This window comes from Bacillus rossius, chromosome 5 (assembly GCF_032445375.1).
Source record: "Bacillus rossius redtenbacheri isolate Brsri chromosome 5, Brsri_v3, whole genome shotgun sequence".
Taxonomy (NCBI): Eukaryota; Metazoa; Arthropoda; class Insecta; order Phasmatodea; family Bacillidae; genus Bacillus; species Bacillus rossius.
In genome coordinates, this window is record NC_086333.1 from 16,052,243 (window position 1) to 16,072,442 (window position 20,200).

At 37.3% G+C, this 20,200-nt stretch overlaps 1 protein-coding gene across 1 annotated transcript in view; it reads left to right on the forward strand.

The window, feature by feature from the left end:
• The window catches only part of LOC134531610 (H(+)/Cl(-) exchange transporter 7), a 176,136-nt gene that overhangs the window by 89,352 nt on the left and 66,584 nt on the right, over positions 1–20,200 (forward strand). The window contains exon 12 of the mRNA XM_063367361.1: positions 14,240–14,419. Coding sequence (XP_063223431.1) covers positions 14,240–14,419 — 180 coding nt within the window. The remainder of the gene's footprint in view (positions 1–14,239; positions 14,420–20,200) is intronic.

The following is a 20,200-nucleotide window of genomic DNA, read 5'->3' on the forward strand; positions in this document are numbered from 1 at the left end:
ACGCACGAAAATAAATGCCGGTCAAGTGCCAACATATACATAAACAAATACCGCACACGCAGTTGAGGCGGTGAAAAACGTAGACAAATAAAAAAAACATTACTCTGTACTTTTGAATAAGTACAGTGTTTTGGTGGGGACTAGTTTGCAGAAAATATATAATAGCTGATTTTCAGAGATAGTCTAAATGGACTTGAGCCACTAACGTTTTTTATCAGTTTCCGATCTTTTTGTATGTAATCTTGAGAATTTTAATTACAAATGCAGCGTGCTAAATTTTAGATGTACTTGTACTTTTAAAACATTGTTTTTGATAAATTTTGACCAAATAAAACAATAATTCCATCAAACATATATAAGTGTATAAAATTAGAATGACAAAATAGTTATTTTTTCTAACTAAACAATTTTTTTTTCACCGAAATTTTGCACCGAAATAACTCTTTTTATTCACAGAAATGGGCCTTTTTTATTTACCATTTTTCATTGGCCCTAGTAATACAGAACAATTACCATTGGACGATGTGGGATTTTTGTTTATCAAACCTCTGCCATAATTGTAGCCTGTCACGTTACATTTCAGTTTGGCCTGGCAAGGCAGTCCGAAAGTAACAAGCCCCAAAGAAAACCCTTGGAACAACTTTTGAGATGCAGTTGGGCACTGAATAATGAGATGCTTTGAAATTTTAGTATTTCGTTGCTTTCTAGGTTAAGTTGCCTATTGAAAACCAAAGAATTTCTTCAAAATTTATTTGTTTTTGATTCTTTGCTAAAAAAAATTCCAAAATTAAAAATCACAGTTCAAGATGATTCTTCACACACTAGCACAGAAATGTACAATGTATTGGTAATTATAAAAAAAAGAACTTGAAGTTCCACTGTCACACTTCAACTCATGGTACTGCTGAGAACAAAACATTTCTCAGGGCAATAGCCGAGGCACACCAAAACTGTGCCATGAATTCTTAACGCTGACAGCAGTGGTCGAGAAATTCAAAGTATTGCAATGAAAACACGTAGCTGAGCTTGAACCACACATGTTAAACTGTCTCTTAGCACATTACATAAAAGATTTTGGTGAGCCACTGACCACCCGCAACTGCTGTTGGCTACTGATGAAAGAGGGCTGGCAAAATGATGCAACAGCCTTCTACCACGCAGGTAGGAGGCAGGTGCGTGACCTCTCTGAACAATCACAACACACCTCTCTCGCACAAGCCAACAACACATAAAATACTAAGTACTTACATCTAGGTTTTTCTGCAGAAAACAAAACATATTAAACTCAAAGTCTGTTCGATATCTTGCCTATAAAACATGATAAATCTTAGTCTCCCGCAGGAGGGAACACTTGCCAAGATACCCATCATAAGAATCTATACCGGAAATGTCAATGTCTCTGCAGCTGAAAAAAGTTGGGAAATTTGGCTCAGTCTTGTCGTTCACCTGGCTGTGGTCCTTTTTTACGAATACAATACACACTGTTCCAGAAACAAGCTTATAGCTTCTAACTAATCCTAAATATAAAATATAGTAGTGCTGGGCGAAGTTCGAAAATTTCGAACCGAACCGAACCCTTACGTTCGTTTCGGTTCGAAACCTCTTAAAATATATTCGAAAAACCCAACGTTCGTTTAAAAAAAATTACGTGTTTCTAACCCCCATTTGAGACCATTCACAAAACAGCACAACAAAATTCTATTACTTGTAGTATTCCGACTTTTATCTCATAGTCGTCACCTCAACAGTTTCAAGCGCAGACAAAATAAAAAAATAAAAAAATTATTAATCGTCGAATAACTCGCATAGCATTTTTTCATATAGGCGCGCTTTGTTTTTTGTTTACTTTAGAGAATTTTTTATGCATTTCTCGTACTACGTAATATAAACTATCGTATAAATGCCAAAGGTATTGTATATTATACCTTTAACTATAGTGCGTGTATGAGACGTGTTGTAAAATCACCAAAGATTGCGTACCCCATACGTTAAACTAAAGCGCATGTACGAGAACTCTCGTATTTCGGCAAAACTAACGTGATCAAGTTAACACAAGACAAATGTGGTAGGAAATGATTACGTAAATTAGTATTTTAAATTACTGGGATGTATTTATTTTCTTTGGCCTTTTTGGTTATAACAGTCAGGTACATACTTAAAATATTAATTTAATCTTGTTTATTAAAAGTACTGGTCCAGTAAATTTTACAGTATGGTACTAAGTTGACTAGCGTAGTCGCGGCAGCCATCATTATTTCTCGTGTTTTCTTTTTTCCGACGCAAATTTCTATAACCACACTTCTTACGTTAAGTTTACAATATTATTGTTCTTGAGGTGATTTGCGATGAGCAGGCTTACCGTATTCACTCGCGTAATGTCCGCCCTCGCATAATGTCCGCACCCTTTATTTATATATCCTTAAAAGAAAAAATTAAAAATTCGCATAATGTCCGCACCAGTCGTCTACGGCGGGCAACACAACTTTGGCCACCCCTAAAGGACGCAGTATGAATGGAAAGTTGACGGCTCTGTAAACAAAGCCGTGACCTTGAGCTGTCCTTTCTCTCCTGTCCTGAAAGGGTGGGGAAATTCATTGAACTGAAAAAAGCACGGTCAAAGGCCCCCGCCCGCGTATAAGCCCCCCTCCTTGTTTTGTAAAAATTTTGAGAAAAATTTAAAAACGTGTTTTTCTGTGTTTATCTGAGGGCAGGGCAGCTATCAAACAACAAGCCATGTATTGTGAGCGGCGGGAGGTGATTTTGTAAGTATTCGTTCTCAGTAGGACCGTCGTGAGGCATGCCAGACGTAAGCAGTTAGTCCTATCTCAAACGACATAAAGATAAAGAAAGCTGGACTCGCGCGTTGCCGCTGTGTTGATGTGGAGTGTTGTCGGTGAAGAAGAGGGGAAGTGAAGGAGGAAGGGAAGTGGGTCAAGGATTCTAACACTCCTTTGTCTGGCTGGCTGGCTAGCTGGCAGGAGGGAGGTTAAGCCACGCCTCTGTCTCTCTCCCCTCCTGACACAGCACTGCCTCTGCCTCTCTCCCCCCTGTCATAGCAGTCTCTCCCCCCTGCGGAGTCGTTGCCTCTCTCTTCCTCTTGCCGCGTCGCTGCCTACCCCGCCCTTCCTCATTAGAACAAAGACACACGACTTGAATAGAACACAAAATTTTGTATTTTTGTTTTTCCTCGCATATGTCCGCACCCCATTTTTTTGGCCAAAAATGTGGTCAAATTACTGCGGACATTACGTGAGCGATTACGGTACGTCGTTTAAGTTTTCCAAATGGAGAAAAGATAATGACGACCCAGATGACCCAGAACCACCCCAAAAAATGTCTTAAGGCCGGGTTTATAGAAAATGCAAGAACGCAGAAACGCAAGAACGCAGGACGCGACAACCGCAAGAAATTCACAGTTGTTTATAAAAAAAACGCAAGGACGCTGGTCATCGCCAACGTCAAAAAAAAATTTCAGGAATAAGTGATGATTATTTTTAAAATCTTTGTTGTACTTATCGTACAGGCAGGGAAAATTTTGGATAAGCTGAACAAGAAATTAATCAGCTTCCTCCATTGCGCTGTATTCACTAGAAGAATGCTAGCCCAAAACATAAATAAAGAAACACAAGCGTAACGATTAATTACAATCGCAGAGCCTTCTATATGCATTACATGACAGTTTCAGTTTCCACATACTAAAGCAACCAGTATAGAAGGCCGAAACGCAAGTAGAAAACGCAATAAGTAGAAAGTTGAACAACTTCTGCGTTGCGTTCTTGCGTTATTGCGTGTCTTGCGTTTTTTATAAACGTGCTGGTGGAAGAGTTAAGGTTGGACTTTTACCGTAGTTGCGTTTCTTGCGTTTCTGCGTTCTTGCGTTTTCTATAAACCCGGCCTAAAGTTTCTTCTGACGAGCAGCATTCTTCCAAGAAAACAGCAACTGCAGTCAGCGGGTTTTGTAATGTAGATACGTAACTTAATTCACATTCGACTTTCCTTTAATGTCCTATTAAAAAGTTTTACTTATTAAAAATGTTAGGTTATGTCTACCACAAAAATATGTTATGTGGCCTTATGCTGAATGTTCGTCATCTTTATAATAATATATTTTTTTAAATGAAGGTTAGTGTACACTGAAAAAGAAAGGTAGTCTTTTTGAAATTTTGATGGAACTTATTCATGAATTAAAAGTACATATATATACATATAAAGAAATTAAATGCGAAATGATTTTCTCTAAACTGTTTTCTTTCCTTCATTATTTATTGCATAAACTTTATTTATAAAATGTTTTGCAATGTTTTAATAAAGCTGAGCTATATATTGTTTTAATTTTACATACATATGGCTGGAGAACCTTTCTTTCTCACCATTCAGTTAAAGACCAAAATGTTGGTTGTCGGTTCATTTTGTCGTCGTCCGTCCGAAGGCCATAAAGCCCGGCCTCCACCCGCCAGTATTAAACCCCGCTAACGGAACGCAACCCTAGCCCAGGTCACGTGAGTCAAGCGAGCCGTCGACGTCTGTGAGTGTTTTCACATATTACGCCCATATGACAACTCCACCAAACAGTTCTTATACATCATTAATTACTGTGACTAATAAAGTGATTTTTAATTAACAAAACAACCCGTAAGAGTGAAAGTGTGTCGTAGGGGTGCAGTGGTTTTCTCCGTGGGAAACCGCAATTAATAAACGTCCGAAACATCCCTTGCGGCCTTCCGCCAATAATTAACCACAGCATAAATCAACCTAATTACCCTCCCTGTTTTTACTTACAAATAGCCACTGGAGTAGTCAACAAGTGACAGACAGTCTCCAGCTTGACTTTTTATTTTCAAATAATATTAATCTCAATTTTATTATGTATTATTTTTATAGGCCTTCCGCCAACTAATTAAGACAGATGTCTTCAAGTTACGAGGGTTCTAGAAATAATAATATCTAGGGATGGGTTGAGTGCACATTTTTATCGATTCCGATACCAGTACCGATTCCTAAATTTCGATTCTCGATTCCGAGTCATTCCAGTTTTCGATTCCTGGTAATTCTGGTCACATAATTAAAACTACTTAAGAATTGAATGCATTACATAATGATAATAACATGTATAAAGGATAATTATAGACTTAGGATTAAATGTTGAGGTTTTTTTTTTTTTTCAATTACCAGTGAAGAAGCATTTTCACATAAAGTTTGTTTGCTAGTAAGTACTAGGCTGTGCACAAAGAAGTTCAACATTTAGACAAGGTTCTTTAACAGGCGATAACGCCGATAACATAACATCTTTGTTCAAAATGGGTTCAAAGGTAGCACTACTTTTTTCTGTGGTACCTTTTGACTTAGTTGGTGACAGTGCTGTAAACAAAAGTTTGTTTTTCTTCAAAGACTATTTTTTCTGGTAGTACTGTGTGCCGGGATTTCAAATGCTTCATTCAATTGGTTGTAGATTTATAAGTACCGCTCCGTGAAATTTGCGGACTACCATTATTACAAATTGCATATTTGTTATTTTCACTATTGATGCGAAAATGTTCCCAAACTTTAGACATGTTAATACAATATCAGAACATTCGCATCGTAATTTGAAACGACAGTCGGCGAACATTTTTTTACTAACAAACTAGCAAAACACTTGAAAATAGTTTTAGCAAAACAATATTTGTGCCAAATAAATAGCATAAATGCGAAACAATTCACAGTAACCTCAATAGCACGACGGTGAATTACGGCGTAATTCACCGTCGTGCTATTGAGGTTACTGTGAATTGTTTCGCATTTATGCTATTTATTTGGCACAAATATTGTTTTGCTAAAACTATTTTCAAGTGTTTTTCTAGTAATTATTACGGTTTTCCTTTGCAAGAAATAAACACGAGCCTCTGTTGGCGGTATGGCCAGAGAATTCTTTATTATCGATTGTTGCTTTCATTATACAATTTGTCCCGTACGCAACGAATCGATACGTTTCGACTTGACTTTATAGTTTATGGCCACCAGAGATTTTGTGGAGGCCATCATCCTTGAATGGCTCACAACTAAACTGGTGACGACACGTGATGTGATCTCGTTTCATAACCGTCACTTTCTTCACAAAAAACAATGGACTTTTCTTAACTGCAAATAAAATTAATAACTCTTTTTACAATTTATTTACGTCTAATACATGAGTGAGGAATAATGTTCTTCGATCGTGGAGTTATAATTAGAGGTTAAACATGCCCGGTAACATTGTTTTTATTTATTTTTATTCGTATAAAATTAATATTTAATAATAATGAGCATTATTAGGAATTTTATGTGCATACGGCAGGTAAGATATATTAAAATAAGTAAGTAAAGTTCAGACGAAAATATATTACTACTGTATTTTCTTAACTTAACCGATTCCTAACCTACCTTGCCCTTTTTTAGTACCCGATACTGAGTACCCAAATTTTTTAATAATCGGTGGTATCGAGGAATCGGAGAATCAAATCGACCCATCCCTAATAATATCTAATTATAATTATAAATTTGGATAAAGGCACATTAGAAAGTCGGCGCGTCATAACGCTTCCCCCCACCCCCCCCCCCCTACCCCCCCCCCCCCCTCCCTTCTCATGCCGGCACAAAGCGGCAGTAGAGTTTTATTCACGGGCCGGGGCGGACGTGTGATCCCGCGGGGAGGCTTCAACTTTTGTGCTCCTGATTTCTTCATACTGGTAAATATCATAACTCATTAAAACCTCTTTTTCCTCTGCCCGCATGCCCCCGTGCCCTTTTCCGGTGCAGGGCTTAACCCGGCCACGTTAATTTTTGCTCGTCGCGCAACAACGGTTCGCGACGCAGTCCGAGCCGACTCCCGCGAACAGAACTTAATATAATTCGTCGAGCATACGCCTGCCGACTACAAACTTAAAGACTTGTCTCTTAATATTACCTTCGTGGGCCCGCGACTCACACAGGTGAGCCCACACACGAAGCTAGTTCCAGGTCATCACGGGAGTGGCCGTTGATCCACTCAAACCTTTCGACGACCCTCACACCCATATAGGGATCTTATTTGCAAGTTCCGCAACGTAACACGTAATTAATTATTTAGTGCGAGTGTGTATAGTGCTAGCATATTTTGTCAAGTGTAATTGTGTAACTTGTGCCCATCCACACTCTGTGAGATGCAGAATTAAAACCAACAACTAAATACCGTTTTCTTTATTTCGTAGACGCCTCCCGAACCAGTAGGAAACAGTCCTCTACACTGTTTAGGGCCAGTACGTATTAAAAGCAGGGATTCCCTCCCACCATCAACAGCCGCCGATCCTACTGGAACACGCAGGGGCAAAAACCCACGACCACCTCGGTTAATCCTCGAATTAACCTGGCGCCCGCCGGAGTTTTCATTAAGAGCCACTGAAAACCACTAGGACCGCTCCGGGTCTCGATCACGAGACCGCAGGTGATGGCAATTTTAATTCAACACAATTATTTCTGTATGAGGTTCGGTTCGGCTCGGTTCGAAATTTTTTTGCTATGGTTCGATTCAGTTCGGTTTGAAACCAGAGAACTGAGGTTCGCCCAGCTCTAAAATATAGGCATAACAACAATATTGAAATCAAATAAATACTGAAAAAGATGTTTACACAAATAAGAACCTAGCAAACAAAGTGAAAACCAGTAAAAATATAGTTAAAAGGCTTTTTTTAAATAAAATATCTAACTATCAAAACAATTTACAAGAATATTACTGATAATAAAATACAAGTATAAAAAAACTATGTTACTATGACCTTGAAGTTATATAACCAGGTGCTGGATAGACTTGAATGACAAAAAAAACAATATTTAGTCGTCTCAAAAAATACTTATGGAAACAGGGCAAGGCAGGATCCTGCAATGCTATCTAACTTCACCTTCCCAAACTTTACAATTAAATGAACTTAATATTTAATATAAAATTTCAAAAGTGTGTTAGAAAAACTTGGAACAACAACTCTCTCCAAACATTTCATAATTTCCAAGTACAGTAAAACCTTTTTGTTGCGACCCCATTTATTGCGATCACCTCTATATTACAAACCGATTTCGAGGAACCGTGAAAAAATTGCAGAAAATGCGAAGAAAATCGTACAGAAATTAAGTTTCTTGGGGTGAGTAGCATGTTACTGCGTTGCTCTTGCCGAGTGCTATACTGCCGTAGGCAGCGCATATCTAAAAATAGATACCACTTCTGTTGACCGCTGTCAGCGCTTGACAACCCCCATTCCACGTCCCTTTGCCGGCAGGGTGCAGATAAAGGTTTTTGTGGCAACGTGTTTACGTTTAGCTTTTTGCGAGTGTCTAGTGTGGTATGCAGTTAAGGCAAAGCTACCTGCTGGATTTCTCTTGATTTTGATTACTATTGGTTGACGATGTTTGCTTAGTTTTTGAAGTCCGATTTGGTATATTTTCTGGCTTGAATTTTTGAACTATTTTTGATGACTTATGCAGGTTTTTTTTGTTTGTTTTTTTCGATTTTGTGTATTACAACTTAATAAATAAAACACCATTAAATATTAATTCCTATTAATACAATGCAGGAAACACCCTCCGGCCGCAGCGTGTGAACATGGTAGTCGGCTCACCCTCTCTCCGTACCGTGCGCTGAGGCCGATCTCAGATGCTGCTTGTACTTTTTTACAATCACGTTATCTGCTTCATTTTAACGAGAGTAAAAATATATTTAAACTGTTGGCAAATTGATGAAAGCTTTATGTGTCCGCAAAAGAGGGCACAACACTGGCCCGCCAGTTGTTTTCATTCAAAACATGGCTAAAGAACTTGCATAGATCAGGCTGAAAACATCCGGCAATATGTGTAGGTTATAAGGAATCTTATTATGAATTGGGATGTTATGTTTTTTGAGTAGATATACACAGCGACTGAATTGTTTTAACTGCCGCAGCGATGTTTATTTTGACAGCTCAAGCAATTATCTTTTCCCGTGGGTTGATAGAAAAGGTTTCTTCACCCAGCATAAAAAAAAGGCTACGCCACTTATTCCCCACGCAGGAAACACACTGGCTGCCGTCTGTCTCCCCCGCATTTATCTTTCTTCTAACATTACACGTCTCGCCTCTTGCGCGAGCAATAATGAAGCGATCACGCATTGGGCCATTTTATGCTTTGTTTGGTGACAGCAGCTTTTTTTATTCGGTATTTATTCCTTTTCATAGGATTCTTGCTATTAAAATACATTTATATTTAAGTTTGAAAGCTTGTAAATTCCTTGCCAGAGATACCTGAAATCGAACTTGGTGTGAAAAGTGACATATTTTGACATACTTTTTTTTGGGCGTGTTTGGGGGGAGGGAGGGGTCCGAAAATATTTACAACGATCTTACCCCTCCCTCACCGCTTTAGTACCCCATTCATAATAGCCAAATTTTACGGGAGAAGGGAGGGTGAAAAGAGGACACTAGATGGTTTGTGTGTCTGGGAGGGATGAGCTAGCCTTGAAGAATGTTACAGAGGGGAGGGCGTCATGAAGCCGCTGCCGCCAGCCAGCTGGGCGAGCTTAGTGTGCGCCCACTCGCGTTGCAGAACCTACCGCTGCCATAGTTTTAAAGGAAATGTCCCATTTTTTTTGTTATTCTTACATGAACATTATTGGAAGTATTTAAGCTGACACAAAAATACGCTGTGTGTTAAAATTAACAGATTTTAATGATCTTTCATTTATTTTTTTATTTTTTTTATTTTTTTCTGATTTTCACATTTTGGTCAAAATGTCCAATTTTTTGACGGTTCCCGTGAATGTATTCGTAAAATCACTGTTTCGTTAAATCCGGGGTTCGTGACATCGGGGTTCTAGTGTATTTAACTACGGCAAGCAGAAAACGTATATGTAAACTAACCAGTAAAAATAAACTGTCTTTTGACATTTTTTCTTCAGAGGTGGCCTGTAGGGTGACGGACTTGTCATGAAGGTTGAAGTGGGTTTAAAGCAAAGCCGTCTAGCATTGCCATTGTACGGCCGGTTTCTTAGTGAGTAGCGGTTTGGAGGGGGGGGGGGGGGTTGGTTGAAATCAACTGAAAATTTCGGAAAACATCTATTACGACCTCCCCTCTATTGCGATTCTATTCCTGGGAACAGTGAGGGGTCGTTTCAGAGAGGTTTGACTGTAACTTTATATGGTACATTCATTTAAAAATGACTGGACTATTTTACAAACAATTATGGTTAAGAAATTAAAAAATATAGATATATTCACCCATTATAAAAGAATTCCTGCAACAACTATTAAATTGTCATTCATCAAATAAAGAAAACATCCACTGCCACCATAACATTAATCTCAGCAACTTTCTGTGTATTATATTATATTTTCATAAAAATGTAATTAGTTGACTATTAATTATAATACAGTGAAAAATTATAAAACATTTATTTTCTCTTAATCATGTAAAATGAAACTGAGTTACTGTGTGGTATTTTGAGACTTTAAATGATTAACTAAACCTGTCCATTTTGGCACCCAATAACACTGTCATCCTTTCCTTACTTTGTTTGCCTCTGTGGCATGTTTCACCTTTTAAAACAAAGGTTTTGTCCGGAAGCATGTTGAAAAACAGACCATGTTCATCAATGTTGAATGCATTTTTTTGGTCAAACGTTTAAAGTCCTTTATAATTGTAGGCAACTTTGTGTTTATCCAACTCTGGACAGTATCATGACACACACTCTCAGATTCCCCACTTACAGTTCTATAGATAATTCCTACTCTGTTCTTAAATCTGTGAAGCCAACCATTTGAAGCATGAAATTCAACACCTAGGTTACGTCCTATTTGTACAGCTTTCTCTCTTACAATGGGGCCGTTCGTCGGAATTCTAAGTGCCCTTTGTTCTTTAAACCACTCCAAGAGTAAAATTTCAACTTCTTTGTAACCAATCTTCATTTTTTTACACTTTGACTAACATTAGTAGCCAAAATTTGATCTCACTTCATCATGATTCCATTCAAAGTAGATGGCGGCATCCTGAGTTTTTTTGCCGTACTAACTCTCGGTATCAAAGGATTTGCATCAACTTCTGTTATTATTTTAATTTTTTTTTTTTTAAATGACAATGCCTTGCATTTAATGGTTCCTCCCCTACTTGTAGATGCCATTATGCACTGTTTGCCAGAACACTAAATATTTATTATGCTTTGTGCCACCAATAGTGATTTTCGCCACAATTTTAAATTGGAATTTTGAAAAATTATTTTAGCAGGAATTTTATAACCAAAATTTAAACTTTTTCAGCCCACTGTACACACACACTTAATTTTTGTTTGGCTAGTTCCTCAAGTCGTTCCCAGTGCCATATCTGAGACTTTGCTGATAATTTGTTAATACAGCACCTTGTCTCACCTTCTCCCTGCTTTGGCGCACACCCGTCACTTGTAATTCTCCCTGCAGCCGTGGCAAGAACTGCTATGCCCTGAAATCTATCTGAGTAGCCCGTTTCTAAGACCCCGTGTTACGTGAGCAATTTCAGCCATGCTCAGAACTCAAGGTTCCGCTAATGCCCCGGCACGTCCCCAGGCTCAGTAGAGCACATTTCTCACTGCCCTTGCATATTTCCACCCCCGCCTTCTCCAGCCTTTCCTGGGAACACTGCCCAGAGCACTGACCGGTCCTTAACCCCGGCCAGGGACGACCTGTCTCAAGGTCGAGACACGAGTGTTCAAACGTACCGCCTCTGACCTCTAGTGGCGAAATTAGCAACTACTCCGAGTGGTTGTCAAGCTCAGCATGCCCCTTGGCGACTCACGTAACAAACATTTGCCTGTTGTTTTTTTCCAAGCTAGTAGAGCGCTATACCAGTCTCCATAAGCCCTAAGCTTTTGAAGTAGTCTTGTGCGATATGTACGAGTCAACTTCTTCTCGGTTCGGTCACTCCTCATTAGGTCGTGCTGCGAGTGGGCGCCAGAAGAAATGTCGAGATATCAAAGTTAGTATTTCTCGGCCACCCCTTCGGAAATCTTCGGAACCTTTCGCCCCTGAAGCCGAAGCATCCCCTTTTCCTTCCTAAATAAATCAAGCGCCATTTTTAATTATGCGTCACCTCTGCGAGGGACTTCTTGCCGCGACGTCATACTGACTTCGCGTCTCGGCCAGGTCTCAACAAGATTCCACTTCTGCCATTGTACGAGAATGTAGTCGTCTAGTCAAGGGATATTTTCCCTAAGTTAGATAGTAGTTAGTCAGTCTGTGCGTTCAATGTAGAAAATTTTATTTTTTGGCTAAATTTTAATAACTGTAGTGCTTCCGCGTCAACCGCGCTTCTTTCGGTACTGTCTTCGTTCACCTCCCGGCGGGCCCACGTCCTGAGCGCTAGGAGCAACACACTGTTTTTGTGAGTTTTCGACAACCTTTTTCTTCCCCGACGATCACCATTTTTGAGGGCATTTTTGCCTATTTAATGACTGTCTGTGAAGCAGGTCTAATTCTTTTGGATTTGGCTTGTTCACAGACAGGGTTCAAGAGCCTGGAGCCGACATAGCGTCCACAAGCTCTTCTTTATCCTCGGTGACCAAGGACTGCTACGGCACCCTGGTAGCCCATCTATAGTATAAAACATCATCCTCGGCCAGCTAGTTTCAACCATCATACCTCCAAATTCTCCGCGATGCCTACAGCGTGCTAGTTAGGCTACTACTTCGACGATTCTGAAATATCGAAAATTATATAACTACACGACTTTAATTATGCTAAATGCTAAGAATTAAAATTCTGGGATTGTTTATTTTTATTTTTTACTATGGCGAAGAAAACATCTTAATAATATTTTGATTAGGATCGGCCCATATAGCAAATTTTATAGTATGCATGTATTAGTCCAAATATGTATTTTAAGTAATCAACTTCTTTACAAAACCCAGGTATTGTTATTAAGATAATGATTTGTTTACACATGTTCCATCAATCATCTATAAAAGGAAAATAAAATAGAGGCACAGATATAGACGAAACTGCACTTGTTGTTATTTATGCATTTGAAACTTCATGACCCACAGTCTCCCAAAATGTTCCCAGGGAGTGTATCAGCTTGATAACTTTAAAATCACACCTAAAAAGATTACAAAACTAGAAAAGAGTAATGGCTTGTAGTAAATATGGCCTGCTGCGTATTCATCACGTGTTATAACTGTAAAAGGGAAAAAAGGCGTGTAAATGGAATAGCCTCTCAGTCTATACGAATGCAATCAGATGATTGGTCGAAAAGAAAACTTGTAACAGCATGCAGCGTGTGGTAAAGGTTTCGACGGTCATGCACATTTCTCATTCATCATATGTTGTGCCTTGAATAAGGAAAATGGCGTGCAGGTTAAACAGCGACTCAATGCAAGCAGATGATCGGTCAAAAAATACACTTGTAAAAGTGTGCGGCATCTGAAAAGGTTTCAACGGTATTGTGCAAGTTCAAATTATTTCGTTATCATTCAGGAATAAGTTAATTTTTGAAAATTAAAAAAAAAATAGAGTTTAAAAGTTTAAAGATATTTTTTTTCCACAAATGCTGAAAGTTGTATGCGGGAAGCATCTGTTAATGCAAACGTTATCTATGGGAAAAATTGACATAGTGATATATGGAAGTGATCAAGGGAATAAATTTGTGAACTTAATAAGCGGGAAAACGTATTATGAGAGAACGGCTTAAACAAGTTTTACTGTATATTCAAAAATAGTACCAAGTCATCGATGGAACCAACTTTTAATTAATGTTTCATGATGAAAGTTTTATAGTTCTGATCATTCAGTGAGACAACATTAAAATTAAACTTTGTGAAATTACCTTGAGTGTTGTATCGTCAGGACAGTGGCCACACTGACTGCTACTTATAGCCAGAATCAGTGTCTGGGTGAGTGGTTTAGGTGGCCTCTTTAACTCCTGGCTGACTGTGTTTGTTGGACTTGCACTTGGTTAGGTGTTTCAGCATTCAGTTGAACACATTTTTATGTCTTGCTAAGAGTTTGGGCCATCTGTTACTGCAGGCCTAGTGACATTAATCTGCTCATTATTGATGTGTACCTTGACATTCTTTAGTGATACTAATCCATTTTCATTTTTAAAAACTGATTGAAATAAAATTTTATGTTGTAATTTTAAAGTAAACAAATTTCAGTTAGTTTTGTTTTGCTACAAGACTGAGCACGGGAAGACTGTTCCTGGCCAGAGGTCGGTAGGAACTTGGGTGAGCAGGAGCTGGAGTGTGGTGTGCTGTTGGCAGGCGTGGATCGACCCAGGCAAGTATGCTCTGGTGGGGGCAGCCGCGCACCTGGGGGGCATGGTGCGCATGACCATCAGCCTCACCGTGATCCTCATCGAGGCGACGGGCAACATCACCTTCGGGCTGCCGCTCATGCTGACCCTCATCATGGCCAAATGGATCGGAGACTTCTTCACCGAGGCGAGTGGACGCGTTGGCGCGGCTCTTGTTTTACATCTGCTGCTCTCGTTGCTAACGTTGTTGCATTTGTTAGATCTGTAGGCCCTTTTGGAGGGGAGAATTTAAGGCTAAATAAAGTTTTTATTTTTATTTAGCAAAAGGCATTCATAAAATGCTTAATAACTAGGGAGAGAATTATCACAAATCTCGAAAAAACTAATTAAAATAACAATACAAAATACAGTACAGTTTGCATAAAACAAGAATGATTTTACAAACATATGTACACCTATCCCTCACTTAGCACGTCTTCAGATTGCGCGGATTCATTTAGCGCAATGTGAATTTTACTGCCCCAGTCTTGAATAGCACGTCTGTAAATTTCAGTTAGCACGAAATCTCGGCAGGCAAAAAAAAAAAATGTTGAGCACGACGCCACAAATTCTGTTTCAACCGCTGTAAGATGTGCCGTGGGATACAGTTAGCCAAACGAGGGGGAAGAAATGTGCGCGCAGGTCTGTCTACGCTATCGGCTGTTGTACAAACATTAGCTATGGCAAGTTAAATTGCTGCTATGGAGTGTAAAGGACCAAATGTTTTTACGTTCGCGCGTATGCCGCCGTTCCGTACCGTTGTCGCCTGGCCACAAAACTGGTTGTGAACTCAGTCTAGTCAGTGGCAGGGAATTCACTCAAACAAAAGCAACGTCTGCCAATTCAGATGCCGGTAACTGTACGTGCTTGATCACTCATAATGCATCGTGTTCACGTATTGGAGACAAAACTAGAAGTGTTACGGCACGCAGATTGTCACGAAGGCCACGCATATGTTGGTCGCTCTTTAGTTTTAAGCAAGTTAACTGTGCGTACAATCGTAGGAAATAAGGACTCTTACCAAAAGTTTATATAAGTCAGATGCTGTTGCTTGTACTAGCAGGAATATATTTGACATTAGATACCGGAACAGAAATGAACAGATGATTCACGTGGATAATATTGTGAAATGAATGTTGCAATGAAAAAAATAATAATCATTGTCCTGACAGGATTGGTGTGAACCAGGTGGTGATACGCGAATAAGCACAATTTAAATTTTGAAAAATTAAAATGTAACAATCCGGACAGTAATATCAGATTCACTGTCAGTAAAGGATGGTTTGGAAAGGTATGCGGCGTGAGTTGAAGGTCACGCCCGGGCGGGCAAGTCAGCCAGCCGACTGATGATAAAGTACATAACCACGTATCTCCCGTTACGAGGTGTCGTATTTGTCATACAAAGTGCGATGGGAGGCATATAAAGATAAATCGTGCGACATATTTATAGTTCAGTGATTTTCAACACATTTATATTACGTAAAGTATATTTTCCTACACAATTTTGGAACACATTAAATAAATTAGCCTTGCTATTAATGGAAACTAATGCTTCAGAATACACAATTTCAAATAACACAAGCATTCTTAGGAACAAATTAGTCGTGCTAAGTGAGGGATCTGTGTATTTTTGAAATAGTTATGATATGAATTAATTTTTAAAATTAAAACGATAGATTTTCATGCCTTTCGGTTTTTAATCACCATCACACAAACTATTTAAATTTAAGCAATATTACAACATATTAACTGCAAATCTCATCTTAAATCAGAAAGCTTTATTTACATTTAATTTATTTTTTCATGACACCTGTTTTACCATATATAAATGTAAAAAGTAAGCTTTTTCTGTGTTGAATGATGGTAGATTGAGTTTTACTATTGATTTACACACTGTTACAATTTAAGGTCTGTGGCAAATGAGTGTTACCCTGTTTTTGGTTTTAGTCCATGGTTGTTGATTTTTATTTATTTTTTTCCGCTACTGCTATATAATTATACTTATGTGTACCATTTGGTTTGTCATTTTATGACAAATAAAAATGGTACACATAAGTATATTATTAATTCTTTCTATTTTAATTATACAAAAATATCTGTTTTTTGATTATTGCACTTGATTTATTGATTTTTTCATTAGTGAAATAACTTTGATAATTGGTAGCATGCTTAAAATATCGAGTGTAGTTTCTATTTATAATGGTTATGAAAGTTTTATGCCATTTATATTGTTTGAGATATGAAGTGATTTAAATAGTGTGTTTATTGCATGAATTTATTTACTTAAGTTATTTGCAGCATTTGCTTCAAAAACATTTAAAAATGTCACCACATAACCATGTTGTCCTTCAATTTAATTCTCTTTTCTTCCTTTTTTTTTTTCATACAATTACTTTTGTAAATGTCCAGGAATATTCAATATGTCTACATCATTGATAGTTTTAATACATAGTAATAATAATTTTATTCAAAAATTAACTATTAAATATGTGTTTAAAACATATTTTACCATGATATAGTGTTAGTAAAACTTATAATAATATTATTTTGTGACTAAGCTTAAATTCTTTTTCCTATTAACTTAAAAACTCGCCATAAAACGTTTATCCTTTTAAACGTTTCAAAACACAGGTAAAGATGCCATTTTGGAATGACCTGCTCTATGTCATTGATTTGTAACACAGCAAGTTTGAAAAGAAAATATGTTTATGTCTGAAATATTGTTGTTTGTCAGAACACGAATGTGATAGTGCATGTATCTTTATTATAGCATGTCTTCAAAATGGACGTTATTTTTTTTATTTTAAATGGTAGTATATAATTTCCATCTAGTATAATAATACGTTTATTTTTAAAAACTAATTGTGTGTTGTCAGACTAGTCTCAGGGCAGGCATAGGCCTCAGCTTTCCTGTACAACTGGGGAGTAGAAACATAATTAACTTCGTAAATACGCCTTATAGAATGTGTAACGTGGTTCTCAAAGAAAAAGTATGATTAATGCCGAATTGATAATAGTCACTTATGTCTTTGTACAAAATGTAAGAAATTGTGTGTTATGTTCACAATTTCACTTCAGGATAGTGAATTAATCCTTTAAAACTCAGTATTTTGTATTGTACAATAACTATGTATGCCAGAAGTTTTTATCAAACTTAGTACTGCATTTCGTGTAGGTCGATAACTCCACCTTTGTAACGCTTTCTAGTCACCCTAGCCTTATTAACTATATAATTGGTTATTAATCACAGTGTATACAATATCTTTCTTTCGAGGAATAGATTTTTGTAGATGTCGATCAAATTTAAATTCGAAAATGTCTTTCTGAGTACATCACCATATCATAGCCAATTAAAGAAATAATAAATATTATTCATTAATAATGAATCATGTCATTAAGTTACTTTTCACAACTTTCGGAGCAAATATGTTATAAGATGCAGAACAATATGTGTAATGTGGATTCATAACATTGAATAACGTGAATTTATTTTACACTGAATTTACTTCTCTCGTACTTTGAGACAACATTATGTTAAATTACTCTCTTATTTGAAATTTTTTCTTTTTCTCAGAGATTAATGCTTTTTTATCATTAAGAAGCACTACACTTTACTTATGGTGTTGCACTATGGCATTGATGAAATGTGTTGTAGCACAGGGAATTTGCTTCAGCGAAGAGGGGACATCATGGGGAAGAATTCCAGGGCTCAAGCACAGCTCCACGCTTTCTTTTAGATTTATTGTTTCTCCAATGGTGGGGTTGGCTTGAGTGGATCTTGAACACATAGTCATCAGGAACTGGAGATATCGTGGATGAACATCTGGGTGATGATTATGAAACCCAAAACGATTATTACACCATTAATCATACGTCCATTGAAACAAGAATGTCATTATTCTTTGTGTGTTGCATTTCAGAAAATAAGTTTTTTATTACTGTTGTTTTACCATCTTCCATCTTTGTTATATTAACTTTTACATTAGGCTACACAGACTGTAAGAACTTGATCTTGTTCTGACTTAAATTAACATGATTAAACTTAACTTTCTCTTTTACTGACCGTTTGAATATGGGAAGAAATCTGTCACTTAACTATTTGACGTTTACATAGTGAATAATAAAGTTCCGCGTGTAACAACAATAAATCGGCTAAACATTTTGGAACTTTATTTGAAAACATTAGAACATCTGCCAGACAAATCATGTTGTTATCTCCTCTACGTTTTGCAATATCTTATCCTGTCATTAATCCATAATAATGCCTTTTTTCAGACACTGCTATACAGGGCTCGATTTTAGCACCTGTCCGCCTGCCCGGGACAGGCAAAATCTCGTCCGGGCAGGCAAAATAAAAAAGGCAACTGTCCGGTGGACAGGTGCAACTTGTGATGCCGAGGTTATTCACACGCACTAATGCAGCAGAGGTGATTATTAACATTTATGCGACCGCGACCGCAAATAAAACGTCTTTGTCAATATCTATAAATAAACAATAATGGCTGAAAGTGAGTTTGATCCAGCACCAGCAATAAATCTCTGGTATCATGATGTTCAGAGAAAACGTCGACGTCGACCCTTTCAGCCTCCTAATCGAAGATGTTCAAGACAGAATCACCCAAGTAATTCGTGCAGTGACTCAGACAGTAACTCGTCTGAAAATGATGATTAAATAAGGATGTTAAGTGTGTGATAAAAATAGGTGCAAAATATAGCAAGACTTTGAAATTTTTTTTATTTGGGTAAAACAGCGGACAGGCAAATTGGATGGCGGACAGGCAAATTTTCTATTACACCTGTCCGTTGGGCAAGTTAAAATATTCCTTAAAATCTAGCCCTGCTGCTATATAAGGATACTTTGGCACAATTTGAAATAACTTAGTCAATGTTTTCTTGAATGTCGTAAATGGATAAGCTTTGTAGATTGTAAAATATCTATTCACTGACTTAATTGGAAACTCTGTTATAATTTGGACACTAGAAGGTGGTGTTAAGGCATTTACTGTAGATACCTCGTAATACTCTTAAATATGATCCATTCTGTTCCATAAATTAAGGATACATCTGCAGGCAATTTAAGAGCAATTTTCTTAAGAATTTCATGTAAGTTTTTTGGATCAGTTAGAGATGTTGGTAGTTTGCCGGTTGAGATAATATCTAGAGCTGTTTAAATTTTCCTAATCTCTTGTTTATTTTGGTAAGTAATATACTAATTATAATTCTCTTACAAAATTTGTGTATACAATAGCTTTTTGTAAAGTCATAATAGCATGATATACCACATCGCCTTTGTAATAATCCATTGTCTTAAAAGTTTGATCTAATTCACTTGCTTTAATGTTTTTCTCAATTTTTGTGTTACTCCTTTCAATACTGTTAATTGTTTTTTGATAACGTGAACTATATTTTCTTGATCCTTATTATCTTGCTTGTCATTTTGTAAATATCTGTTATCTTTATTATCAAGTGTCCTAAACAAAAAATTTTAATTTGTGCCTCCTATATTAAATAGTCCTCGTTTTTATCTTTTCCAAGAATATGGCAAAATTAGTTTTTGTTCAGAGATATTATTCTCATATTCATCAATTAACTTAATAATCCTCCCATACACATTTGTCAACAACTTATCTCTCGAAGTGATGAATTTCCATTAAGTGTACAGTATATTATTTTTAAGGTAGGGGATACATTAACCTATTTTGTGAATAAGAAGTTCCTGTTTCTACATCAGCAGCTTGAATATAAATGATTTCTTTCCTGAATTCTCAGAAAGCTATCCCAAAATCCAGTATTGGGATTACAAACACGATTCGATTGTCCATTTATGTCCTGTTAAAAGGCGGCCTTCTCTTGAACCACTATTATGCCATCACCGATGGTGTTATCTGCAATACAAATAATGATGTGCATCTTAGTCCTCTATGTTTAT